The sequence below is a fragment of the Trifolium pratense genome, linkage group LG6 (genome assembly GCF_020283565.1).
Source record: "Trifolium pratense cultivar HEN17-A07 linkage group LG6, ARS_RC_1.1, whole genome shotgun sequence".
NCBI lineage: Eukaryota > Viridiplantae > Streptophyta > Magnoliopsida > Fabales > Fabaceae > Trifolium > Trifolium pratense.
Window position 1 is genome coordinate 18,562,077 of NC_060064.1, and position 27,933 is coordinate 18,590,009.

Consider the following 27,933-nt stretch of genomic DNA (forward strand, 5'->3'; position numbering starts at 1 on the left):
ACTAATACATATTTTTAATGTATAAAAAAAGATAGATAATTTATAATTTATTTATTAAACTTATTTATAAGCATGTTTTATAAATGCAAGATTTTTTTATCTTATCTTATTTATTGTAAAGTTTTTTTTTTTTGTTACAATATAGAAAAAATGAAAAAGAAAAAATTACTCCCGGATGAAAACTACACCCTGCGCATCAGCGAGAAGAGGCATAGAGAGTTCACTAGGAGGTGAAGTAATTTTCACTAATGGCAAGTTAGAGAGAGCACCCGTCTTGGCCAGCATATCCGCACAAGCATTACCCTCTCGGAGCGTATGTTCCAGAACCACATCCCAATCTTTATCAACTAGTTGTCGGATGCTAAAGATTTCATTCGCAAATCGGTGATGTGCTGAGACTCCTTCCCGGATTAAATTAACTACCTGAAGCGAATCTGAGAAGCAAATGATTCTTCTGAACCCATTCTCCCAACAAATTTGTAAGCCATGTAACACCGCCATAAGCTCGGCGAATAAAATGCTCTGAACTGTTGCAACACCGTAAAAACCCAAAATAAAGTCACCATTATTATTACGCAACAGCCCACCATACCCGGCTGTATTTGTAGTGCCCAGCAAGCTACCATCCACGTTAAGACACGTGGTTCCTTCTGTAGGCCTAGACCAAGCTACTAATCTTGGATTGACAGAAGTGATCGATGACGTGTTCTTAGTAGAGAAGACAGAATCACAGGATTTCTTCAGAGAAAAGATTTTTGTCATACTAGTATGAATACTCTCGGTATGGTTGTTGAAGACAATATCGTTCCTCACGCACCAGACCACCCAAAGAACAATAAAAAAAAAGTCCCGTGTTTCTTTCCAAGATTCTTATACCAAGAAAAATTATCCTCATCTTGAGAGTTTTTGAGATAAATATTCAGACCGCACTCACGCCATAAACGAGCAGAAACTGCACATCGAAAAAGACAGAGATCAATGCTTTCCGGGGCTACTGAACAGCGCGGACAGAGATCGGTAATGCAGACCCGTCTGTGGTGCAGCACCGCTCGCACCAGAATTGATCCATGAATTAATTGCCACGTAAAAAATTGAATATTCGTCGAGAGCTGAAGTTTCCAAATCCACTACCAGTTTACATGGTCATTTAACGACGTTGGATTTGATAGCCAAATATAAGCATCCTTAACTGAGTATAACCCCGAGCTTGAGTTAATCCAAGTCCAGACATCAGGCAGATGTTGCACAATCCTGGGCCGAATAGATGTAATTGCAGTAACAACGTTGTTAGGTAGAGGCGTATATAGAGATCGCAAATTCCACATATTATTCCGCAAAACATCGTTAATTTTTGCGGCTGTATCTTGAATTGCAACAAAAGGCACAACCGTACACAATCTTTCTTTGAGAACCCAAAAATCATACCAGGAACTCGTTTCCCCATTGCCAATTTTAAAAATGAAACCATCTTTCAGCTTGTTCGTGGCCTTCGCCACTGAGTTCCAGATTACCGAGCCACCAGTTACATTTACGTTAAAAGGTAATTGCCCCATTAGATATCTATCTTGGAAGAGACTAACCCACAATTTCTCTGGAGCCTGTAGTATCTCCCAAATAAGCTTACCAAGGAGGGCCGTATCCTGAGTTCTGGAGCATCGCACACCCAAACCCCCTATATCTGCGTGGTTGGGTGATTTTTTTCCAGCTAACCAGATGCATGCCGGTATCACCTGTGCCTTTCCAAATAAATCTTCGAATACTCTTGTCAATATCATCACAAACCTGTCCCTTCTTATCATATGCAGGTTAATTGGTTACCGCAAAGTTTTTTTTATCTTCTTTTTTTATCTTCAATTAGGTTATTTATCTTTGGTTTATAAATAACCAATTCGTCTTTATAATTTCGCGAGTTTTTGGTTTTCGTCCTGTACATTTTTTTATTTTAAAAAAAAATTCTGTGCAAATTCTTTTTATTTTGATCCCTGACGTCGAAGTCTGTTAAAAAAAATGGCAAACATAGCAAGCGAGAATGATGTACAGTCATCCACTTATAGTAGAGATACCAAATCCAAAAATGAAATTGCAGAGAGACACCAAATAAAAAAATAAAAACAAAATTGAATCCAAAAACATATTTTTCTTATTTCTCTAAACCTCAAAATTGACTTATATTTCTCTAAACCCGAAAATTTGTGTTGAATGTACTAAAACAATAATTTCTTATTGTTTTGATATTGAGACTGTTATAATTCTCTTTCAACCTATAAATCAAAGGTGTTCTTCTCCATCTTCATAATTTCTCCTCATCACGGTTTTGTCCTTCGTAGAAAACACGCCTAGATGGTTTGAAAAGTGTGGTGTTGTATGTAAACTATTCGTAGTCTCGATTACCAAAAGATGTAATTAAATTGAGTGTTCTTTATTCTTTTAAATGTCTAGGATGTCTAAGTTTTAAACACGCGAATTGTGAAATGAAACATCAAAATCTTATAAAAATAAAAATTTGTAGTAGCAAACCTAAACTCTTCTTTCTCCTTTTTCTATTATGTATGGTAGATGGTAGATCTAGCATGTATAGCTGAAAGCAATTTTAATAAGGGTTAAGTATGTTTTTAGTCCCTACATTTTACTGTGTATTTAAGAATAGTCCTTACATTTTAAAAATTATGTAAAAAAACCCTAAAGTTTTTTCAATTAGCAAATTTGGTCCTTTCGTCTGGTTTGCTAAACAGAAAGTTGATGCGGCGCATTATGGAGCATTGTTTTAATGAGTTTACCAATAAAATGGTGACACGTGTCAACCATTAATTTTTGTTTTCTTTTATGAATTTTTTTCTCTTTCATTTTACCTTTTTTTTTGTCATATAGTCTAGTAGCTATAAATTTTACTTTTAAGGTGAATAAGTGGGGCGTCCGGGGTTCAAATCCTGACCCCTGCATATAAAATGTGATGTCACTTAGAGCATCTCCAATTGTAATATCAATTTGGGTATCATATATTACTAATAAGTGGTCTCTATAATGTCATGTAATACTTTTGCAACTTATACATATTTTGCTCCAATGGTGATAGCACTTTGAGTATCATACATTATTAACAAGTGTTCCCTTTTATATTTAATTTTTTTTTTATTTATTATTGGAGTTCCATGAAATGGCATAGAGGATATCAAAAGGGTCATGTTAACATGTGCCACCAAGGGCACATGTTAAGCTACCTAAAAGTAGAAATATAATATTTAATGATACAAAATATTTAATATGTAAAGAGTTGAATTCACAAACTTAACATTAATCAGTTTGGTCCTATTCTGGCCTTTTTTTAAGGGACCAAACTGATTAACAGAGATGTCTTTAAGGGACCTATTCGGATTTTTTTTCTTTAAGGGACCTATTCAGACATTTTTTTTCTTTAAGGGACCAATCTGAAACCAAAAATGTCTTTAAGGGACCATTTTACTAATTAAGCCATTTAAAAATCACTCAAAACTATAGTAATGGAGAAAAATAATGGAGAGAAAAAATGGAGAGGACATGGAAACGTACGACGAGCGATACATGATAATATTAGTAGATAACTAAAATCTATATAATTGATTAGGGAAATACAAATGAATGAGTTAATGAAATCCAATCTCAGCAATCTCGTCTCTCTGTTATTTCCATCCTTTCTTTATCGTTATCATACTTTCTCGAACTTTCACGAACAATCATCTTCAAAACCCTTTACTTAAAATTATATTAATTATTGAACGACATCAATATCGCATAAGTTCCTGTGGAACGATAAAATAAATACTTACTTTTGTACTCTAACATCGTTATAAATTGTGTCGTTGATTTAATCAAAACCTCTTTCTCGTACTTTGAAGTTTAATTTACATTTCTTCTTACAAAAAAATAAATTTATTTTTAAACCATTATTTAAATTCATATACTAGTTGCAATTTTTAAAGAGAATTTCTTTTAGCAGCCTATCGGTTTTCTCACGCGCCCTGCTAAATTATCAAATTACCCTTGCGCTGCACAAGTAGCTGATGGGTAAAAAATTTCAAAAGTTTGATTGATTTAAGATTTCACGCCTCCAGAAAACCTTGTGACAAATTTTAAATTTTTTGCCAAGTAGCAGATAGTCCTTTTATAGAAAACCAAAAAATAATTATATTTAATAGGAATTTACATTACATTGAAACATTAATATTTCAATACAAATAAATTTATTGAAGAGTTACAACGTGAAACAAACAAAAAATTACATTTGAAAGAAAAAGCACATAAAAATAAATTTAGCATAATGATTCCAATAGGTCCTAAAAAGTTCCTCGCCGATTAGCATAACGATCTCAATCGCCGTCATAAAAAAACATGGATGAAATCGTTATGTCTAATCAGCGACGAATTTTGAGGCCGTTAACGCCTAAAATAATGAAACTAAAAAAACACTAAACTAAAACAATATGAGAGAAGAAATGAGAGAATGAGAAGAAATGATACAATTTATAGTTTTTTAGGTTGAATTTTATTGGTTGAAGTAAAGTAATAGCCGATACTGGTGGCCAATCAAAACTGGCCACCATCATTGACCATTGACTGTTACCAAAAATCCAAAAAATCTGACCATTGTATGTCTATTACTTAGGTAGCGAACTATTCAGTGCAAAAATCTACTACTTAAGTAGCGGAAGAAATCAATACAAAATATTTATAAAACTCAAAAACGCACCAGAACCTGTATAAATAGGGGGTGGATATTTTGTTTCATATTTTTCATTCATTCACAACTCAACAAAATAGAGATTTAGAATTCCAAAAGAACACTCACCTAGTTGCAGTTTACTACAAATGCGGGAAACCAAATCTTTTTAGGATTCACGTTGATGTTATATTAGCTGATCTGAAGCACCAGCTGAGCCAGCTCAACGGCCGTCTCCACTTGCGGGATACAAGAAGGGTGAACAACGCCCTAGCTTATAGAGTTCACAGCTGTTTTTAATTTACGATCTTCATTCCCAATGTAATATGTGGTTGTTTTATCGAATATTTCTTTATAGTAACAGTCTGCATTTTTTAATTTATGTTTTGGCGTCGTCCGCTACTTAAGTAGCGTCCAGTCACCCACTTGGGTTGGTGCATTGGTATTGACTTGGGACCTGGGAGTGTGCTCTTCTTGAGGTATGAGGTTCGATTCTCTCTGGCGCCAATTTGGGTGGGCTGATTTAGCTTTTTCAAAACAAAAAAAATAGCGTCCAGTCTGTGAAACAAAAATGATAACAGGATAAACAGAAAAATAGATTTGTTACAACTTAAAGCAAATTAATCTTATAAATTAGATAGAAAAATTACATCAACTTATAGGTGAGTTCTAACATGGAAGACTTGATGAAGTCTTCCATGGTGCACAAGTAGTAAAAAACATCATAACGAATACGAATTTTACAAAATTTACTGTTGGATTAAAAGTTTATATTATATAGATCATCCATAAATTTTTTTAAAGAAATTTAAAATCATTTGATATGTCATTGAGACTAATCAAGATTAACGGTATTTAATAAAAATTCATAAACCGTTAATTTTGATCGGTCTCAATAACATATCAAATGATTTTTAATGTCTTTAAAAAAATTTATGGATGATCTATATGATATAAACTTTCAATCCAACGGTGGATTTTATAAAATTCGTATTCGTTACGATGTTTTTGACTACTTGTGCACCATGGAAGACTTCATCAAGTCTTCCATGTTAGCCAAAGCCCAACTTATATACTTTGTCAAATGTTTTAACTTCAAAGTGAATGAAATCTTCCTCCAAGAGAAATTAAATATTACACGTTAGACAAAAAAATTAATAAAATTAACAATAACTACCAAAAGGATGAGAATGTTCTATTCGACAATGTTTATCACCGTCTTGCTCATCATCCTCTACAAGTTTTATTGTCGGTCCTACATGCAGCCACTTAACTAGTTTGAACCGAAAAGTTTGTGTCCGGGATTGTACCACTTGCCTAGCTCCAGTATCTATCTCAGTGGCCTAAATTTGGACTCCAGAGAAGTAAAGTTCCATTGTAGCGACCTTGTTTTCGGCTAGTATGAGAAGAGGGAGAAGTGAAGAGAACGAAAGTATATATAAAGAGACGGGGGTATGACATGTCCACTTGACAAACATTTGATTGAGACAGAAGACTCGACCACTGACTGATCCGTTAGTTATATAACAAATAATATTTATAAAATTTCATCATTTTTATAACATTTATTATTTAAATGACAAAAAAATAAAATAAAAAATTAGCCGTGCACACGAGAAATCAGTGCACCAAAATAATTCTCATTTTTAAAACCTTCCTAACAAATGATGATTTTTTTTTTACTCACCTAACAAATGATGGTTAAAATTGAAAAAACCGTGTGTTTTAAATTTTACCTCCACTCCAAAGTCCACGGGCTCTCTCTCTCAAACTCAAAGCACAGTACTTACTTATATATATATATATATATATAAAAAAAAAAAAAAACAAACAGTGCAGTTCTAACTACTGGACCCCACAACACCTCTCCCATTTTCTTCTTCTATTCTCTCTACTTCCGCTTCGATTTAAGTTTCCAAAAACCGCTAAACACCATTTCCATTTTCTATCTCTTTCTCTCTCCCCATGGCTTCAAACCTTCACCGAAATGGCGCTCAAAGAGGAAGCGCCAAATTCGATCGTCCTCTCAAGCCTCGTCCCCGCGCTTCCTCTCCTTCACCGGGATCCGGATTTCGCCGCCCTAACTCCGCCACACGAAATGACGCCGGTTAGTTCCTCCACCTTTTCAATTTCACCAAAACCTAAAAAATGAAATCAACAACTGCGTGCGTGTGTATGTTGTAACGGAAATGTAGCTCTCAATTACAATTACAACGCAATAATGAAGCTCACTATATGTAGATGATTCATTAACTCTTTGATTATGACTTTTTGCTTGACCTAGTAATGATTAGAGTGGTTGTTCACGGAGTGGACCAGTTTGTTCATAATTTATATTGCACCGATTTGTTTTTGATTGCTCATTTATGTTCTGGTTTACAATTACATGTGTGTATTTTAGGTAAATTTTAACTGTTAGAATGTTGAATTAGAAAGCTAGCATGTGATATTGGACCAACCGTTTGTTGAATAATAATAATAATAATCAGATGCATGGAGAACGTTGTTTATTTAAACTCCTGTAATTGTAGTTTAGATCTGGAATTATTGATATGTTGTGTCGTTAGAGCTCGGGGATGAAGATGTGATTGTGATTGCATAATTTTCTCATTGAAAAGAAAAGTAATGTCTGTAAGCTTTTGATTGTGTTTTGATTAGTAGGTTTATTAAGTATAACGAGAGGTTCCGTGGAATTTTTTTTTTGAAGTGTTTGTTCTCTTAGGTTTTCAATGATTCTACAGTCTATTGTTGGTTTGGTCTGGGTGCTCCTTTTGTCTTTTGATGTGATTGGTTCCTGCTTGTAAGCTTGTTCTGTGGTTGTTCTTGATATTTACTTTCATCATTTTTACTTAAGTGTATTGTGTGTTTTGTTTTTGTTAGCTTGTTTATTTTTTTTTGCTTAAATGGAAACTGTATTATTCTCCTATTCCTCATAGCATTCTAATGTGTTGTCTTATTTTGTAAAAGATTTTTTGAAGAATTTCATTCTAATGGGAAAATATCTCTGAAGCGATGCAACTTTTGAATTTCAACTGCATTTTGTCTTTCAATTATTGTTACGGGAAGTGATTTGTGAAGTTAATTGCTGAAACCTTTGAATCATATTAAATGCATGGTTAACATAAGTTTAGGTATTAAAATGCCAATGACACTAAAATTCTTTAAATCCAATTCCTAGTGATATTGGTTATATCTGATATGGAACCAAAGCCCTGTGTTGGGAAGAAAATGAACCAACCAGGCTTTGATAGGTGAATGTTGGGTTGGACTTGAGCATACTTTGTATTATTGATGGTGAAAAGGCTACTGATCAGTTCATTATAGTATAGGGTTTAAAGGTCCTTAATGGTAGCTACTAGCTAGTCAATATTTCTAGAGATTGTGGACATATTAGAGTTCAAAGTCTGATTTCAGTGAGTTGTCGTTATGCTTTTGTCAATTTATTTTGAATTAAAGCCAATGCTTGAAAACAACATGGCAATTGCAATTTTTCTCTTTTTTATTGTGCTTTGTGGTATGGTGGTATTGGAAACAGCAAAGGCGACAGTTGGAAATGGCAGCGTGAAAATTCATAGGTTCATGTATTGTATTTGTAGATTCAATTACTATGATTTGAATCATTTGTGTACTTAGGAAGTTGCACTTGCATTGATTTTCGTGTAAACATTACATGTAATTAATAGCGAGTGTGTATAAATATAAATGTCTTGTCTGCTAAATGCTGGTCACTTAAGCATTAGCATAACATCATTATCTTTGTTGAAATGCTCAATCTCAATTTCCATATTTGTCTAAACTTTTTGAATCTCAATGGGTGGTATCACTTCACTCGTTATCCTATAATTTTCTGTACAGTGCCTGGAAGAGTTCGGGTGGCTGTAAGATTGAGACCTCGGAATGCTGAAGAAGAGATGGCAGATGCCGATTTTGGTGACTGCGTTGAATTACAACCAGAGGTGCATTCATTTTTATTTAATTAATAACTGTCTGTAAAATTGTGCATTGCTTTGATTTATAGATATATACACTTTTTGGATTTTTTTTGATGTTTGTCCTTTTGCATTTTTACTCTCCTTCAGCTTAAAAGACTGAAACTTCGCAGAAATAATTGGGATTCAGATACCTTTGAATTTGATGAGGTGCTTACTCAATCTGCATCACAAAAGCGTGTCTATGAGGTTGTGGCTAAGCCAGTTGTTGAGGTCTGTAAAATGGTGCACATCCTAAATGTTTAACCCTTTGCCCAGTTGTTGATTTGATAAATATTTTTTCTGGTTTTAGCATTCTGTATTTGTCACGATATTGTCCTCTTTTTTCTATGTTATATACTTATATAGTTTAACATGTGATTGATATGTGGTTGGCAGAGTGTCCTTGATGGCTATAATGGGACTGTGATGGCTTATGGTCAAACTGGAACGGGAAAAACATTTACTCTTGGACAACTAGGTGAAGGAGACACCTCAAGTCGTGGAATCATGGTGCGTTCCATGGAGGATATTCTTGCCGATTTATCTCCAGCTACTGATTCTGTCACCGTCTCGTATCTGCAGGTTGAATTTTATGTGCATTAAGGCTTTTTGAATCATATCTATCAACTTTTATCTTCTATCCCCATCCCCCCCCCCCCATTTTGTTTTATCATTAAATAATTCTTTGTTTACATAATATTTTGAGTAATGATATTTGACATCAAGATTTTGATGTTAAATACAGTGTGTCCTCCTTTGGTTTTTTGTGTTTTTAAAATGTAAGCTGTAGAAGATAAAAAGTAAGAGAGAGATTGAGATAAACACATAAGATGTCACATATGGCGTCTATATTCTTACGTTCAAATAACACAACTCTTACAGGGTATTTTGAATTTCGTAGAAACTGTATCTCATATTTTGTTTGCTATAAATGTGTAGCTTTACATGGAGACTCTTCAGGACTTGCTTAATCCAGCAAATGATAACATTCCAATAGTCGAAGATCCAAGAACCGGTGATGTATCTTTGCCTGGGGCAACTCTTGTAGATATCAGGGATCAGCAGAGCTTTTTGGAGTTGTTAAGAATAGGGGAAGCTAATCGTGTTGCTGCTAATACCAAAATGAACACTGAGTCTTCTCGTAGTCACGCTATGCTGACGGTGAAATAATAAAACTTTTTGTTTTCCTTTTGGTTTTTTTTATTCATTGCAAATAAAGAAATGCAGCTAGCTTCTTTTTGCAATTCCTTAAAATTAATATCCAATCTTGATGAAGTTATATTTTCTAATATTAAACAGGTACATATTAAGAGGTCTGTCGTAGAAAGCGAAGATATTGTATCTACTAGTCAAAATGGTGATGTCTCGCACTTGATTAAACCTTCAAAACCACTTGTTCGGAAGAGCAAGTTGGTTGTGGTTGACTTAGCAGGTTCAGAGCGTGTTCATAAATCAGGTGTGCATTGAACTTAAAATTCTTACGTATTGAATTATTATGGCATTATGCATGTCATGAAATGAATCACCATTTTCTGAGAGTGGCTTCTCTGTGAAGCATTGTCATGGATGAATGCATGCATTATGCTGAGAGTGGCTTCTCTGTGAAGCATTGAAATGAATCACCATTTTCTGAGAGTGGCTTCTCCATGTTTAATTATTTCACCAGATCCTTCACAAAATCTTGAAAACAGGAAAAACTGAAAACTAAAACATTTTTTTGTAATTATTAGTGAACATTAATTAAAAAATAACCGAGTCCAAACGAATCATCTGCTATATTATTCGTTGTTTCTTGTGGGTTTTGAAATGCATACATTTGGTCGGTGTTGGTCCTTGTCTTAACTTCAATGGCTTAGTAGCTTTTGTTATTAAGGGTTTATTTTGTATTGACTTATATTAGCTTATGAACCTTTGAGCCTGTTTGAGAGAGCCTTTGGAAACAACTTATGACATGTTCATAAGCCGTTTTCAACTCATGTCCATAAGTTCTACATGGTAGCTTATATGAAAACAAGTTTGCTTTATTTTATCTTTTGTTATAGAAAGAGCTTATACATAAACACTTATATGATAAGTGATTATGCTATAAGCATTTAATTAAGTTGGTTATCCAAACAGGGGAGACAGTTGATATGTTCTTAATATTTGTCTTTTTTTTTTCCCACCAGGAAGTGAAGGGCTCATGCTTGAGGAAGCTAAATCTATAAATCTTTCACTTAGTTCACTGGGAAAATGTATTAATGCTCTGGCAGAGAATAATGCTCACGTTCCATTTCGTGATTCGAAGCTCACCAGGATGCTCCGAGATTCTTTTGGTGGTAAGTTGCCTTAATCTATATATTTTCTTAGACATATCTTATTCTCAGCCTCTGGTTCTTCGCATTATGCGATCAAAATTCAAATATTTCAGTGTAACAATGCATCCCACACCCAAAAGGTTCCCCACATAGGTCTTCCCTGAAACCCCCCCAATAGCTATGGTAAACAACGTAAAAAAAAGCACCCATTTCTGTACCAGTTCCGGAAGAACGTCCAAGTAATAAAGGCCCAAGTTTCCTTGGGATCCCAATTCCAACTCATTCACGGTCTGGGTTAACTGGTTTCTCAAATCCTGGATTGACACATTTAGTCTCTTATTCTTTGCACCACATGCCATTATTACTCGATATTATTCTATATTTTGTAACTATGAGAATTTTTGTTCTATTATTCTTTTTTTTTTTTTTGGTTTACAATGGAGCTGAGGATCGAACCCAAGACCTCTAGCATACTACCCAAACCCCTCACCACTGGAGCTTGTTCTAGTATTCTATATTCCATGTTTAATGTTTTCCACTAATTTGCAGGCACAGCTAGGACTTCATTGATAGTGACTATTGGTCCATCTCCACGTCATCGAGGAGAGACTTCCAGTACCATATTGTTTGGCCAAAGGGTCAGGTTTCATATTTGAGTACCTGTACTGTAATATACAATTTTTAATTAATACAAAAATATCAACTTAACTCTTAATATTTGTCTCATTTTGTGTTTTCCTTTTTTATTTTGAAGTGTTTTGGTATCAGTGTTGGGAAATATTTTGAATTTGAATAGCCATTCATATTGGACTCTTGTGTCAGAAGTTATTAAATACTATAATTTGAGTACGCTAGATTCTATACCTGTCTCCCTGTGCCATGCATTAAGATACTCTTACGGGTATCTTAATTAGATCAATGCTCATTCCTCCAAGTTAAAATTTTCCTAATCATATCCAGCATCTTATTCTTCTTGAACTCATAAGTGATGTGTATTATATGTCTCAGGCTATGAAAGTTGAGAATATGCTGAAAATAAAGGAGGAGTTTGATTATAAAAGCTTGTCACGAAAACTTGAAATACAGTTGGATAAGCTCATTGCAGAGAATGAGAGGCAGCAGAAATCTTTTGAGGATGACATTGAAAAAATAAATTTGGAGGCACAGTGTCGTATTATGGAGGCTGAGAGAAAATTTGCTAATGAATTTGAGGTTTGTTGCATTATCTATATGAAACTAGCAGTGTAGCACAGTGTTGACTGCATGTTTTTTTTGTTTGTTTTTGGAATAGGTTCTTTTAGTTTTGAAGTATTTCACGGATGTTATGCATAATGCAATGCTTGGTTTTGGTGGGTTGGGCATGTAGAGAGAAGACCTGTAGATTATATAGCAAGGAGAGTAGATCAGATGTAGTCAAATCACTAGAGGCGGAGGAAGATCTAGAAAAACTACATGAGAAACTATTAAGACCTAGAGATTAATGAGTTGGATAATGATATATGATAGAATATTATGGCGTCGTTTGATCCATGTAGCCCAATCCCACTTAATGGTAGAACTAGAAGGCTTGGTAGTTGTATGCACAATGCTTGCATAGATGGTTATTTTAATAGATAAGTTCATGTGTGGTTCCAACATTTCAGGTACTGTGAACAGAATGTACAGATTGTATGGTACTTATGATTTATGGGGTATGACTTGGCTAAACAGAATCCATATCTTGTAAACTAAGGAGAGACTCTTATGAGTGTTATTTTCTAAAGAATCATTTCAGCTTGTGTTTTTTAAGGATGGGAATTGGTATATCTAAAACAAGAGGGTTTCTATTCGGCTGGAATACTTTTATTAAGATCTAGGCATCCGCATCTCTTATAGATACAACTTAGCTGTTGAGATATTGTTATTTATTGTAGTATGATTTGTTAGTATCTTTTGGAGTTAAAGTTGGTATCGGAATCCATGACCTGTTAACCAAGGATAGGATATGATGAGCGTTATTTATTTATTTTTTTTGTAAAGAAAAAATCCCAGCTTGTTTATTTTGAGGATAAGAAGTGACATATCTAAAATGAGAGGGACACACACACACGGTTTACAACTATTACGGATTATCTGCATTTTGTTAATTATTTTTCATTGTTTGTTATCATATTTTTTAAGGCTATATCTAATTCCTTACATAGCAGATATAAGACATGGAACCATCATGTCATATTCTGTTGAAAATATAAATCCCTGAAGATGCTAACTTTTAACATTTTTTTTTAAAAACATCTTTAATCTTTGGTCAATGTCTTACATGGAGTGGTATGATTGTATACCCTGCAGAAAGAGAAACTGAAATGCCAGATGGAGTATATGGGAATTGTAAAGGAGCTGGAACAGAAATTGGTGTTGAATCAAGATAGACACGATTGTCATGCTGATAATGGAGAGGTATTCCTTTTTAAACTATGCCACCTCCATATTTTTGGATTAGTTGTGAGTTTTTATGGAACACGTGTTAGTTTAGTCTGGTTTAGCATTGCCGGGGGGATACTGGGTGTGTCCTAGGTTCCCAGGCCAATTCTCGATTATTTGTTAACTTTTGGTCAAACTCAAGTTAAGAACCCATTTTTTGTCACAATTTGCAATCTATGCTATTCTTTGGCATATTTGGTTAGAACATATTTTGTTTATTTTCCAAGCAGTTTTTATAGCACAACATTTGATGTGGTTAAGATTTGGCATTTGGCTCCAATTTATTGTAAATGATATGCTATTAATGTTTTCTCTATCATATATGTTTAGGGGTTTGGTGGCTTTGTTTGGTCTTATTTTTCTTCTCTTGGGTGTTTCCTGTGGTGTTAGTTTGTTAGTTTGTTAGGAAGGATGTTTATCATCCATTCTCTTTGTAATTCAAGACTGAGGTAGGCTGTAGGCAGTATTGGAGTCAAAATGCTTTTATTTCTACCCAGTCATATTGACTTTCTAATTCTAAATTTCGTTAAGCAAGTCTCACTACACTTCTATGACTGCATTTTATGATTACACTATTTACTAAGCCTGTGTTTGTTTTAAGAGAAATTAGGGAAGAGAGAATAAGGGAAGAGAGGAGAGAGTGCCACTTTCTCTTGTTTGGTGCATCAAAGAAATAAGAAAGAAAGACTGAAATATGGTGGGGCCCACCACTTTTGTAAGTCTTCGCTTCGCTGATCAGCGAAGAAAGGAAGAGGAAAGACCAATTTTTTCTGTTATTCCACTAATACCCTTATCTCTTCCTACTCATAATTCACAGCCATAGCACTACCCCCTTTTCATGATTTGCACATCTCAATCATCCATTCCCTTTTAGGCTTATAACACACAAAATCAAAGCTAAACTAAAGCTGCTTATCAAAAAAAAAAAAAAACTAAACTAAAGCCATTTTGCTTACTTGGGAATGAACACAATTTTGAAGGCAACAACTTGCAGTCATATTATTTTTATTGCTAATGTCGAAGAACATGAGTAAACCGAGAATTTTTGTTTTTGTTTTATAAAGCAAGTTAAATGGATTACCGCTTCTTGATGATGAACCAAGTGGGGAATACACCTTTTTTAAAACTAATAATTAATAAAAATATGGGGTAGTTTAAAAAAAATGAGGTAGTTTTGTAAAAAAAAAGGGGGTAGTTTAATAAGTTAATTAACTGAGTTAAAAAAAAATATAGATAATTTAAATTGGAGGGTATTTATTTATTTTTTAAAACAACCAACACTTCTCTCTTTCCTATTTCTCTTATCTTTCTCTTAAACCAATCAATACCTCAAACCTACTTTATTTCTCACCTATTTCTCTCTTCTCATACTCTCTCTTACCTATTTCTCTCTTCACAACTTCTCTTCCAAACCAAACACACCCTAAGTAAGGCTAAGGTTTTTAATAAAAAAAATATATTTAACTAAAATAGTTGACTTTTTAGTCCATCAATTTTTATTTCCCCAGGTAACGGTGTGTCTATTTAAGTAATGTAAACGAGATATTATTATTGTTGCCGTTGATATCTCGCCTAGCGGAAAAAGGCATTTGTTTTATTTTATTTTTATCGCATTGGATCCTGACTTCAATGTATTGAAATTTTTTATTTGTTATTTTATTTGAAGGCTTTAACCTATTGGCCTATCTAGAGCCTAGAGGTAGACTTGTTGGCCTATTTAAAGGGATTATTATAAAGTAGGTCTTTAAATAGGTTTTGGGTCAATCCAAAATTTTAACAAAGCTATGCCAAACTTCAAAAAGGGTCTGTGTCATGTATGTAGGCCATACTATTACTGCCTTAGATTTGGGAAATTGTTCAGGCCTGACCTGGGCATTTCCATCCTTAATGCTAATATTAAAGCATATTTCAATTTCAGTAATATGTCTGCAGTTGAAGTTCCACACTGTAGCCATGAGTATGAATGTCCCTTTAATTTTGTGGTTTTTTCCTTTTTATTTTTTAGTATTTATGCATGTTTGAATTTATATTTACTTTTGTACATGGTTTTTACTTTTTTAGTCTTCACAATAGTGCTCATGCCGCTACCCACTATAGAATTTTTAGTGGTCAGCGCTACACGCCTCCATCTGAGATTAACATGAATTTTGCTTTTGAAAATTTAAGAATTTCTCTAAGAGCTGAGAATGAGATTTGAATTGTTTTTCTCGGCTTACATATGGGTTTTCTTAGTAGTCTTTCCTTGTTTTTGACTAAGTTATTAACTTATTATAGCCTGTATGTACTTAATTCAATTGTATGATTAACACTTCAATCTTCACTGGTTCTTTTGTCACCCCGTCCTACAATATGTCATTCTAGTAAAAACGATTCTCATTCTATATGTCGTTTTTTTTAATATGAATGAAGTAGTAATGTTACTTTTCCTCTGATTTCCCTTGCTATTTGTTACTCACTTTTTCCAATTTTTTAAATTTCTGTCATACGGTTAACGAAGGGTAATTTTGTAAAGTAACTCAGTTTCCCTGTCCTTTACATAATTAACTACATTTGTTAATTTTTGTGTGCAACTTACTAAAGCGATATATTTTGGAACGGATGTAGTACAATTTATCTTTGCAACTGGCTTGTGACTTGGTCTGCCTTGTGGAGTTCTATTTACATCTTTTCCCTGCTTTCGGGTAAATATATTTTTTTTTTGTGCTTATTTGTTTAGCTATTTATGTCTTTTTGGCACAGGGGCCTGCACAATCTTCTGCAGACGAAGTTGCTGAGCTCAAAATGCTGCTCGAAACTGAAAGCAATAGAAGAAAGGCAGCTGAAGAAGAGGTGGCACGTCTAAAATGGCAACTGGAGAAATATACACAACCAGAGGTGAGTTTCTTTTAAATGGAAAACTTCTCTGGCTTCTGTTGTTTTTTTTTCAATCATGTATTTCTGGTAAATTAGAAACTTTTTATTGTGTACTAGGAAGGAGGGTGTTTTGAGATTACAAAGCTTCACAACCTCCTGGAGGATGAAGCTCATCAGAAGAAGAAACTTGAAGAAGAAATAATAATATTAAGAAGTCAATTATTGCAATCGAACTATGAAATTGAGCAGGTATTTGTTTTAGGTTGACTAAAGATTCAGCATATGCTTCAGTAATAAATTTTAGCATGGATTTCATGCATTAGCTTTGCAGTGTAATTGAAAAGTGGTTATAAAATGAAGCCTCTTCAATATCATTGTGTACTAGTTATAGAAACTCGTCAACATAAATATAAGCAGATCACCAATAGAGATCAAAGTATCAAACATAATGCTACTCCAAACAAATGTGAGGACAACATTCATTAACTTATGAGCTTTTCCTCTGAAACAAAAATACAACAATGAACTATATGATAGTCTAGTTGTATTAGGATTTTGAAACTACTTGAATTCAATTTAGGAGAACCAGAAGCTAGTTTCTCAGTGTTCTTAACATATTTACATTTTAAAGTTCTTCAAAAAGTTCCGTCAATATGGAAATCTCGTCTAGCACATTGAAATTGGTAGTGGTTTGTTATGAGATGAAGTTAAGAAGTCAATTATTGCAGTCAAACTATGAAATTGAGCAGGTATTTGTTTTAGGTTGACTAAGGATTCAGCATATGCTTCAGTAATAAATTTTAGCATGGATTTCATGCATTAGCTTTGCAGTGTAATTGAAAAGTGGTTATAAAATGAATCCTCTTCAATATCATTGTGTACTAGTTATAGAAACTCGTCAACATAAATATAAGCAGAGTATCAAACATAATGCTACTCCAAACAAATGTGAGGACAACATTCATTAACTCATGAGCTTTTCCTCTGAAACAAAAATACAACAATGAACTATATGATAGTCTAGTTGTATTAGGATTTTGAAACTACTTGAATTCAAATTTAGGAGAACCAGAAGCTAGTTTCTCAGTGTTCTTAACATATTTACATTTTAAAGTTCTTCAAAAAGTTCCGTCAATATGGAAATCTCGTCTAGCACATTGAAATTGGTAGTGGTTTGTTATGAGATGAAGTTCTTTTGTTTCTGCATAGCCTCTAGCTGCATGTTATGTTTTTATTTTTAGCATAACTTCAACATCATTTATTTAATGTTATGATCATAGATGAGAAGATGTTTGGAAGGTGGAAGCTCAGGGAGTACATTTTCTGCAACAGATTCCTCTGTGACTCAAGTTAGGCATTCCCAATTCAAAGATGCTGCGAATGGTCAGAAGTCACCTGTTGCTACACTCTTTGAGCAAGGTACATGTTGTCTTAAGTTATGCATTGATTATTTACACCAATGTCATCAATCCTGAATAGCAGCCAACCCCAAAAGTGCGAGATAGTGGATAGTGCAAAGACTGCTATTTTGAAATTTTATATATAGTTTCTATAATTTATGCTATACATCTAAACATTCAACAGTTAGCTATGAGCCTATGACTGACCAGTGAGAGGGCGAAAGATGACAGTAGGAGTGAGACACTACTGAGAGAGAAGCCCAAAAACTGTTCTGGTGTCTATTAATTGCAAAGTTCCTAAATTACCCCAAGCAAAAGAGCCAAAACCTATAAATTTTAAGATATTTTTTTTGTTAACTTACTCTGGCGAGTGGCGCTTTAGCGGCCGCATCATCGGTTATTTTGACCGCTATGGCGGCCACACTGAACTGCTCTTCTACTGCATATCTTATAGTGGCAGGGGCTGCTCCACCGATTTACTGCCCTTTTTACAACACTAGAATAAACATCAGATCATTCATGCTAACATGAAACATTATTTTAACAGTTGGATTACAAAAGATCTTGTCATTACTGGAGTCAGATGATGCCAATGTACGAATTCATGCTGTGAAAGTGGTGGCCAACCTAGCAGCCGAAGGTAGAAGCTAAACTTTTCCTAAGCCTCTACTCTGTAGTGTTACCAGATGTTGCATTTTTTTGTCTCTTTCTTTTCTCCAAGTTATATGAATTCTGGACGGGTGAAATAAAAATGGTCATCTTTTGTATATTTGTTTTGTTCAGAAATCAGAGCTTTCAGATATTTGGCCTATGTTTTGATTATTCACCCCTATCTTCATTTGTGAATTGTGATGCTCAATTTGTAGATCCTGAAAATTATGCTTCTGTGGTTCTTTGTTTTTTTTTTTTTGCTTTGTTTTCGCCATGTATATAACCTTGCTGCATAGCCTTTTTTTTCTTTTCTAATTTTTTGTTAGAAATAGAAATTCTAAATATTCTCTGTCGACTTTCCCTTCAATACTATTTAGGATGTTGTTAATCAGGAAATTTTCCATAAAGTTTCTTCTCTCTTATGGGTAAATGTTGTTGAAAGCAACTTGCAGTCACATCTTTGTTTTCACTTTGGTCCCACCCCCTTGACTATTTTCTTATTTCTTTCCAAATTTTCATTGCATTCATACTGAAGTCTTAATTTTGACTTTAATCTTTTCGTTGTGTATGTTCTTGTGCCTTTTGTTACTTGTACGGTATGTTTAGTAATTTATCTCAATCTAATATGCAGAGGCTAATCAAAAGAGAATTGTTGAAGCTGGTGGTCTTACTTCCTTGCTGATGCTTCTTCGAAGATATGAAGATGAAACTGTTCGCAGAGTAGCTGCTGGGGCGATTGCCAATCTTGCCATGAATGGTGATGTTGATTGTAGTATTTTTTATTTATTTCTTTGAAATATTTTAGATAAAAGGATCTTGCATCAGACTTTGTTACCAGTACAGTTAATTTGTGGTCTTGCATTTAATTAATTTTAGTATTGAATTATTGATATTGTCTTGCTTTCTTTTGTGGCAATTCAGAAGCGAATCAAGAACTTATAATGGCTGAAGGAGGAATTACTCTGCTGTCAATGGCTGCATCTGATGCCGAAGATCCCCAAACTCTTCGAATGGTTGCTGGGGCAATTGCTAACCTATGTGGAAATGGTATATTTCCTTGCTTCCTTGTCATTCATGTGGCTAAAATCTTAATTTTGAAAATATATTTTTTAACTATCAAATAAAAACAATTGGGAAATTAGTTAAAAGGCATACCAGGTTGGTGGTGATGTACGCGTCTGATTTTGATGCCATGATTGACGACATTTATCCTGAATGGTTGTCCTTGGTGATAATAATATACATGCTACTTTACATTGACACTGATGGAATAAACTAATCCAGATGCTGCTTCATATAATCAGTCTGTCAGAGAGATTTAATTCGCATAATTTTACAAAGTAATGTCATTTAAAGCTGGGATATTTTGGGACTTTCTATTTTAGAGATTACAAGAGTAATTTTCTACTTTTCTACTTTTCTACTTTCTCTATGAAATGTGTTGGGTGAACTCGCCATATTATATGAAACTTCTGTGCAAGCTTCATTGTCAATGTTCTTCATTTAGTTTTTCTGTCATTAAGTTGTATTTGAAAATGGTGTTTTTACCTGTAGATTTTACATTTAAAATCACCATTATCTTCATATTACCATCACAAGACATCTTTTGTAATTTATTCATAATGTTGTCTTTCTTCATCCAGATAAAATATTGATGACTCTGAGATCTCAGGGAGGTATCAAGGCCTTACTAGGAATTGTAAGATGTGGACATCCAGATGTTCTTTCCCAAGTTGCACGAGGAATTGCCAATTTTGCAAAATGCGAGTCTCGAGCTTCTAATCAAGGTCTACTTTCTTCCACATTATTATATGATTTTCACCGGTGAAAATGTTAAGTGTACATGTCAAATTGGATATAAAATGGATAAAATTGTTACTAGTTAACTGTCACCAAAATGTCAGTCACCCGATAACTAAGGTAAAATTCACGTTTCTAGGCAAGCCACTGCCATCTTTTTTGCCCACTACACTTGCCAAAAAGAAACTGAAAATATTTATACTAAAAATAAAGTGATGAAATGAGGAGGTTTAGTTTGGATCGTTAGACCATCTCCCACCATAGAACTGATTTTTGGTTCTTATATTAAGATAAGTGTGTCAACCCAAGCCATGTAATAATTAAGAACATATACCATACCATATTTACTCCGATGGTAATTTCAAATATGAACTTGTAATTGGCCCACTTTTCAGATAAGAACATGTTCTTACTTCAAAACAGTTATCTACAGTGTCATCCACGTCACACTACTCCTATGAAGTAGAAAAACTAAGATGGTTCTTTTAAACGATGGAGTTGCTCTTACTAATATAATTTGCACTCTCAGGGATAAAAACTGGCAGATCTATACTGATAGAAGATGGTGCACTTCCGTGGATAGTACAAAATGCTAATAATGAAGCTGCACCGATCAGGCGTCACATTGAGCTTGCACTTTGTCACTTGGCACAACATGGTAATATGATTTCTTATCACATTTTTTCAATATTTGCAAGTACATCATTATAAAACTTAAAGCAACTGAGGTTATAAACATTGCAGAAGCAAATGCAAAAGACATGATTAGTGGAGGTGCTCTTTGGGAACTTGTCAGGATTTCAACGGATTGTTCACGAGAAGATATACGGAGTCTTGCTCATAAGACTCTCAGTTCTATCACAGCATTCAAATCTGAATTACGACGATTGCGTATAGATTATTGATCACAACTCTACCTAGTACTACATATTAGTTCTCGTCCTACAACTTGTGAGACCGATCTACTGGTTCTTCATATTCTTTTAAGTGGCATTGGGGGCAGTTGTTGCAAATCTTGCTATTTTTTTTGTACTCAAGAGAAGCAGGGATTTAGCATGCACTTTTGTGATATCTAGCCATTACTAACTTAGAATGTAAGTATTTATGTCAGAGAGGGGGAAGTAGATGAAGTGAGACGTGGTATTTATGGGTGGGGCAAAGAAGGTGAGAGAATATATGTCAAGTAAAATTGGGTTAGTCAAATTTTGAGTAGCTCAAATTACATGGAACTGCCTACTGCTGTATTTTAATATTGATTTGTGTAAGTAATGAAAATTATCTTATTTTTTAGCTTCCTGTGCAAGAAAGTAATCGTTTGATTTTTCTAAGTATTGGAGTGTTAATTTTGTAGACCGAGTTATTCTCTGTTTACAACTAATGAGACTTATCGCACAAGATAACTTAGATTTGTTTAAAGAGTTGGCCTTTGATTAGAGATAAAATTCTTTTTTTATTTTAAGAACTATGCCTTGAAGGGATCTTAGTATCTATATATCACTTATATACTATTTTGAGGCTCAATGTTTTACTATAATTATATTCTCCTCTTTCTATTCTATACGTACACCTCCTTAATTATTTGTTGGATGTACATGGATGTTTTTTTTACTAAGGCATTGATGAATTTGTTATTAAGGAGTTAGAAGATTGATATGAATTTAAAGCTATGGTACGACAGACAACTCGTCAAAACTGCACGACCATGTGTCCATTGTTAATAATATGTGCGCTAGTTGACTTGTGAGATTTTTCGCATCAAAGTAAAAGTAATCCAAAAATTAGTTATTGAGAAAACCTTGTGATTTTTTTTTACAAACTTCTAAAACTCTTAAAAATTATTTTTTTTTAAATTAGTAAAATGTTCTTGCATTTGCACAAGTCGCTGATTTTTTTTTTTGTCATAATTTTTTTTATATATTAATAACAAATATTTCTTCTATATTTTTTTTTATTTATACATTTTATTTTGGTTTTTTAAAGAAGGGGCTGCTAATTCAAAGTTTGGTTTTTAACCTTCATTTTCTTTATTTTTTTACTTCGCATCGCATCGCTCTAGTTTTTTAAATTGAAAGTTTGGGTCCCCATTTTTCTAAATTCTAACCGTATCAATAAGAGAAGAGAGATTTGAGAGAATGAAATAACAATGCTGAAGCACAACAGGTCGATTTGGGAGATATGGGTAAAGTCAATTATCAAACAAGATTTAAGTCGATTTAAGTCAATTATCACTAGTTGATCTGGGAGAAAAGTGTGATTTGAGGGTTCATCAGTGTCGATAGGAATATATCATTTCAAATTTGGGAGAATCGGGAGATAACGAAATTAAGGTTCAAGAAGGAATTGTTCCCTTTGCATCCTGCGATTTCAAGAACCCGTGTATTTCACAATGAGCTGGGAGAAAAGTTTTATCTCACAATGCTCCACGAGACTTTTCATATTTGCAATCCATGTATCTCACAATGAGCTGGGAGAAATGTAGAACCACCACTAAGGTTTGAATACCTTTGATAAGATCTGAGCAGTGGTCTTCAACAAGATACAAAAGGTATCAAGCTCTGCAAAATGCAATTTGCATACAACTCTTTTTTTGATTGATTAAAAGTGAAGTCTAATATTAATATTTATAGGCTAAGCTTAAAAGGTAGAAGTAACTTTCTACCATGTATTTACCAATAGCATTGATAAGTGCATCTACCTAGAAAGCAACCACAAACTAGGAAATAAATATCACTAGCCACTATAACATGACTTGAAGCACTAATTGACAACTTTAAGTAAGGCTAGGAGAACACAGTGGCATAAAAAAATTGAGCCTAAAAATAGTACGAAATTAATAATAAAATGGAATAGTTTTCTTGTTGATTAGGTGCAGTCCATGAATGCTTCTTGTATTTTTACTTGCGCCTCCCAATCTGTCCCCAATAATTTGAACGTAAAGCATCTTCATTAATCAAATTAATTTGGACGTAAAGCATCTTCAGTGTTTCAGATTTACAACACGCGATACCCTTTCGAAGAATATGGGGCACATGGTTGGGCTGAACATGATATCCTCCCTCATCCATTCTGGTGCTAACCTTTCAAGTGTGCCTAGAGATTGAACATGGTATAGCAGTTCTGCTTCCTCTCCAGGGGCTCTACTAATCCATGATATACTGAAAGAGTAACCTGTCAATAAGAGAAACATTTTAACCAAGCAATTAAATAAAATGCTGAACAGCTAGAACTTTATTTTAAACTTTAATAAAAAAAGGTAGCAGTGAAGGTCCTCCCAAGTAAACAAGACTTTCTCACTGAACTGAAAATAAACAGAACAAACTTTACAAAGTTTAAAGAAAACTGATTCACAGGCTGATGCATTTTACATAATCAAAGCATCTAAAACACACAATTGACATCTAAAACAAACATAAATGGGAAAATAAGATGGGATAAGAGAAATTTGATAGATGTGTCAGGAAGAATGAAGATATATGCAGACAAAAAGAGGAGGAGAAATGTATCCTTGATAAGGTTTGTTTGAAGGTTCAACACTACTGGCTGCAATCATTAGCGCAGAGGCATAATGATTTTGCAATTGCATTTCTACCAATAATGAAAAAAAACAAAATTTTTTATCCAAAAAAAAAACAAAATTCCATTTCTCAATGGCTGGAGTTGGCTACGTAGACCGAACCATCCAAACACCAGAAGGTCGCCATTGAAAACCATATCTAAAGGGAAAACATTTAGATCTAAGCCCTTTGTTAATGGTTTGGCCTGTAGTACTTGTCTCCTTTTACCTATACCAGTTTACCCTCCGTCCGATTTATTTTGCCATTGCGGCATCAAAAAGTCTTCTCTGCACATGCTCATACTACCTAAAAGGATACTCCAACTTACCAAAATAGGTTTTAACCCAACTCATGCTCTAACGCATTTCATTCCTAATCATATATTGTCCTGTGCGTTGACTCATGCTTGTAGCTTTCTCATCTTTTCAATATTGGTCTTTCTTTTCTGTTGACCCTCTACAACTCAACATTCAATCTAATACAACATTGTAGGTCTTGTAGTCCCGCAATAAAATTTCCCTTAAATATGACTGCTACTTTTCTAATACATCCAAAGCAGTGAAAGCACTCACTGATTTCATCCATCCCACATTAATTTGTATGATGGATCTGATATACTTATAAACCACAAGATCTATATGGAATGGTCTATGCAAGAATTAGTATACTTCCGACTAAACTTACAATACATACAGTCCTTTCTACTCTTATTAAATGAAAAATCACATGCTCTCAAACTTGTCTCCAAATCTTTATCTCATATCTTATTTATCCTCTTTAATCTCTAGTAGAAAGAAACCATATAATCTACAAAGAGCATACATCAACATGACAGTGGCTAATGCATATGAAGACTGCCTTAAAAAGAAATGTAGTCTGTTGATTCTAGAACAGTCTTATAGTTGTAAGAAAACTTGTGGCACCACCATGTGTTCTCACACGTCACACCAGTCATGCATGACCAAATTATTACAGTTGACGTATCATGGTGTCTGTCTTTCCATTTTCAATTGCAGAGTTTTGGTCAAATAAAGTCCAATCATATAACCTGGTTATTGCTAGCCATTGCAACCCTTGAAACATCTCTTGCATCAATATATCACCCACAATATCCCTCAAACCCTTACTTAAAGAAAACATTTTACAACTTTGAGACTAGATTGAACCATATTTCAAGCACTTAAAAATTGATTTGACCAAAACTTTGCAATTAAAAGTTAGGGAACAGGTATCATTCAACAAATGTCACAGCTTGATATTTGATAGTAATCACTCTTAAGCTAGCAGCAATCAAGCTCATTAAAGTATTGAGTCTTCTAAACACAGTATATACCCTCATTTCCGAATTTTTTAAATTTTAAACAGCCCATTACCCATTAATGTAACCTTGCTAGAGTGTCTAAATTCATATAGTTACATTTATATGCATTACAGTACAAAAAGATATGGTGCACTGACATCCAATTGCACCGTTGACCAGGATAATGTTCAATTGAAGCAAAACTTGATAGAAGCATTTTGTAAAAACTCCATTTATTAACAAAGTAATACTGGGTCAACTAGAACAAGTACATAGAGCTAATCTTTAAGAATTCTCCCAACATAACCAAATTAAAACAATATAGAAAAGCAGTATAATATTCTCAATAATTGTTAACTCAAAAACATGTGTAATAAGGTTAAGAAATACTAAGAAAAAGATATTGGTCACAAATTTACAAGCCAAAAGTATGAATTACCACTTGATTGATGCATTGCAAAAAGACATAATCGTCCAGTTTGATTGTCAGTCGATAATTTCATATCCAATGTATACTCAAAAAGAGCATGAACAAGCCAGTTATTACGACCACTTTCTTGTAAATCAAGACCTATAAAACACAATGAAGGATATATAAAAATATTGCTAAAACCCCAATGAAACAATTCATGTATAAAGACGCATGAATACCATTTACTCACACCAACCTGATTGATCATTAGCCTTAGACGTAGAGCACTCCAATGGCTTTTCACAACAAAATACCAGCAGATTAAGGTGCTTAATTTTTCCACCAAAAGAATTAAATGAAATGTGCATACATACTTATAATTCATATAAATGAACACATGCATTTATATTCAGTTTTAAAGGTTCTAATTGCTCACCTTATTTGAAGCATTCTCCTTGAGAAAGCTTTGTGTTGACTCTCTCTCCACAGAATTACCTTCATAATTTTCACATGGTATAAGCTCCGCTTCTTTGTCCAGTGCATCCTGTTCCTGCCTCATACGTTTTCTTGTCATTCTTACAGATGAGTTATTGGAGGCATTGTTCATGACCTTACTGTGGTTATTTAAATCACCAGAAGTTCCTTCCTTAAGAAGCTTATGCAACTTCTCAACTTCTTCAAAAAGGGCTTCATCTGCCAAAAGTTCACATCCAAATCATCAATAAAAAATGTATAAATGGACTAAATTTAAGGACAAAGAAGGACACTGCAAACCTACATTCACAAATCATAACACAATTAAACATGATCAAATTCTGACAGAGAATAAAGATTTCCACAAAAGTGCTGATGATAAGGATCAACTAGGCAGCTATGCCAATCATAATGGGAGAACCTTGACTTACTACTTTGATAAGGAGTTAAACAAAAATATGAGAAGTAACTAAAAATAAAACAATTTCAGACTCAACAAACTAAAAAACCATAGTTACATTAAATTGTCATCCAAGTCAGGAAACGCCTGAAAGATAACAATCTATTAAATCTCTGTTTTCTGGGATGAATAAGTAAATCACTTAGTCACTTCAAAGAAACATGAATATCTCATTGAATAGAAAAATAAGGTTTTCTCTACCAAGTGAGTAGCCAGCCCATTCTTATAGCATCCAAGGTAAATAAATGCCCATGGCAGTATATCACTAAGCTCATTTTTAAGTTGATAAATTAAGATCTTAGAATTCGGTCTTTAGACCTAACTCAACATCAAAAGCTAACTTTGGGATGGGGATTGCTCGCAAATTTATAATTACTATTTTGGCCATATAACAGGTCAATGTGGGATTTCTACCGCACCGCTTCACACTCAAGATTAGACATTTAGAGCACAAAGTTTGAAGGATTGGTCATTTACAGATTGCTCGATAACGGGTAATCCCACAACATATAGAATGAGCTCTAATACCATCTCAAGAGTTGGGATTTTGGCCTAACATCCCTAATCACTAAAACATAAAAATTAAATAAATAAACAAAACTGCGATCATCATGATAATAAACTTTGGATTATTAAGAAACATGTTGGAAGACATCCGGTGATCATCATGACAATAAACTAAGATCTTGTAAGAAGTACAATTTCCAAGTCACACAAACAATATTTAGCAGGTATTTTGAAGAACCACAAAAATGATAGTGTCTCTCACTTTTCTTGGTTTTCTCCATTAAAAGCCTTTGATGTTCAACAAGCTGATTGTCTTTGGCAAGCCTGGATGACAAAAAAACAAATTTAAGTCTTCGAAATTCCCCCCCCACACACACGGCGCATCTAACAGCACAAATAAACCTAAAAAAATTAAAAATTTCCAGCAAAAACCTAAAATAAAAAATAGAGGGTAGACTGCAGAATACTACATACCTAACAGAAGTCAATTCATTTCCCAAATCATTGATTTTTCCAAGAAGCTTATCATTTTCACTCCTCAAGTGATCTATCAACTCTTCGGCAGCTGCAACGCAAAAGTAATTCAAACAAACATGCACAATCACACTTCCTGGGTAACTATTAGTGCTTAAATTTGGTAAAATAATGAAGAAAAAAAAACAAAAAACAACAGAAGCATGAAAAGTTGTGAAGAATGTAGATTACCGGAGACGAATTCGAGGAATTTGTGTTCTTGTTCCTTATTAATCTCTTCGAATTGGGAGAGTTTGTTAGTCTGAAACAATAATAAATAGGTAAGTGAGTAACAAGTAGTTGAAATCGAAGAAGAACGAAAGGGAAATACCTTTAATGTTGCGTATTTAGAGTAGAGTTTTTGGTAGAGAGCCGGCAACTCCATTTTTGGGAATTAGGGTTTCCAGAATTTCTCAATTACGAACGGAGAGAGAGAGGGAAGGAGCTTTATTTCAAAATTTGAAAGAGTTTCGATTTGATTTGTGGCTCGCGGGGTTTTTGTGTTTATCACGTTTTGTACAATGGAAAATATATTTCTTTTTCTTTTTTGGGTCATGCTAACCGGTGCCCCGGGGCACTGGTTAAGGA

At 34.0% G+C, this 27,933-nt stretch overlaps 2 protein-coding genes across 2 annotated transcripts; one reads left to right on the forward strand and one right to left on the reverse strand.

Moving 5' to 3' along the window:
- Positions 1 to 6,516: 6,516 nt before the first annotated feature.
- LOC123889743 (kinesin-like protein KIN-UB) lies at positions 6,517 to 21,450 on the forward strand. The gene is made up of 19 exons (XM_045939227.1): positions 6,517 to 6,800; positions 8,549 to 8,649; positions 8,773 to 8,895; positions 9,061 to 9,246; positions 9,604 to 9,825; positions 9,964 to 10,120; positions 10,833 to 10,982; positions 11,511 to 11,599; positions 11,970 to 12,173; positions 13,290 to 13,397; positions 16,161 to 16,295; positions 16,392 to 16,523; positions 17,555 to 17,693; positions 18,222 to 18,314; positions 18,957 to 19,082; positions 19,247 to 19,372; positions 19,969 to 20,112; positions 20,655 to 20,783; positions 20,870 to 21,450. The coding sequence occupies exons 1-19, from the start codon at positions 6,659 to 6,661 to the stop codon at positions 21,028 to 21,030; spliced, it is 2,667 nt and encodes an 888-aa protein (XP_045795183.1). The 5' UTR covers positions 6,517 to 6,658; the 3' UTR covers positions 21,031 to 21,450.
- A 1,266-nt stretch (positions 21,451 to 22,716) lies between these two features.
- Positions 22,717 to 27,882, reverse strand: LOC123889903. Its single transcript, XM_045939416.1, has 8 exons — positions 27,677 to 27,882; positions 27,538 to 27,607; positions 27,307 to 27,397; positions 27,095 to 27,156; positions 25,828 to 26,084; positions 25,648 to 25,687; positions 25,419 to 25,550; positions 22,717 to 23,293 (listed from the first exon to the last, which is right to left on the reverse strand). Exons 1-8 carry the CDS (start codon positions 27,728 to 27,730, stop codon positions 23,103 to 23,105), a joined length of 897 nt encoding a protein of 298 aa, XP_045795372.1. The 5' UTR covers positions 27,731 to 27,882; the 3' UTR covers positions 22,717 to 23,102.
- Positions 27,883 to 27,933: the final 51 nt, after the last annotated feature.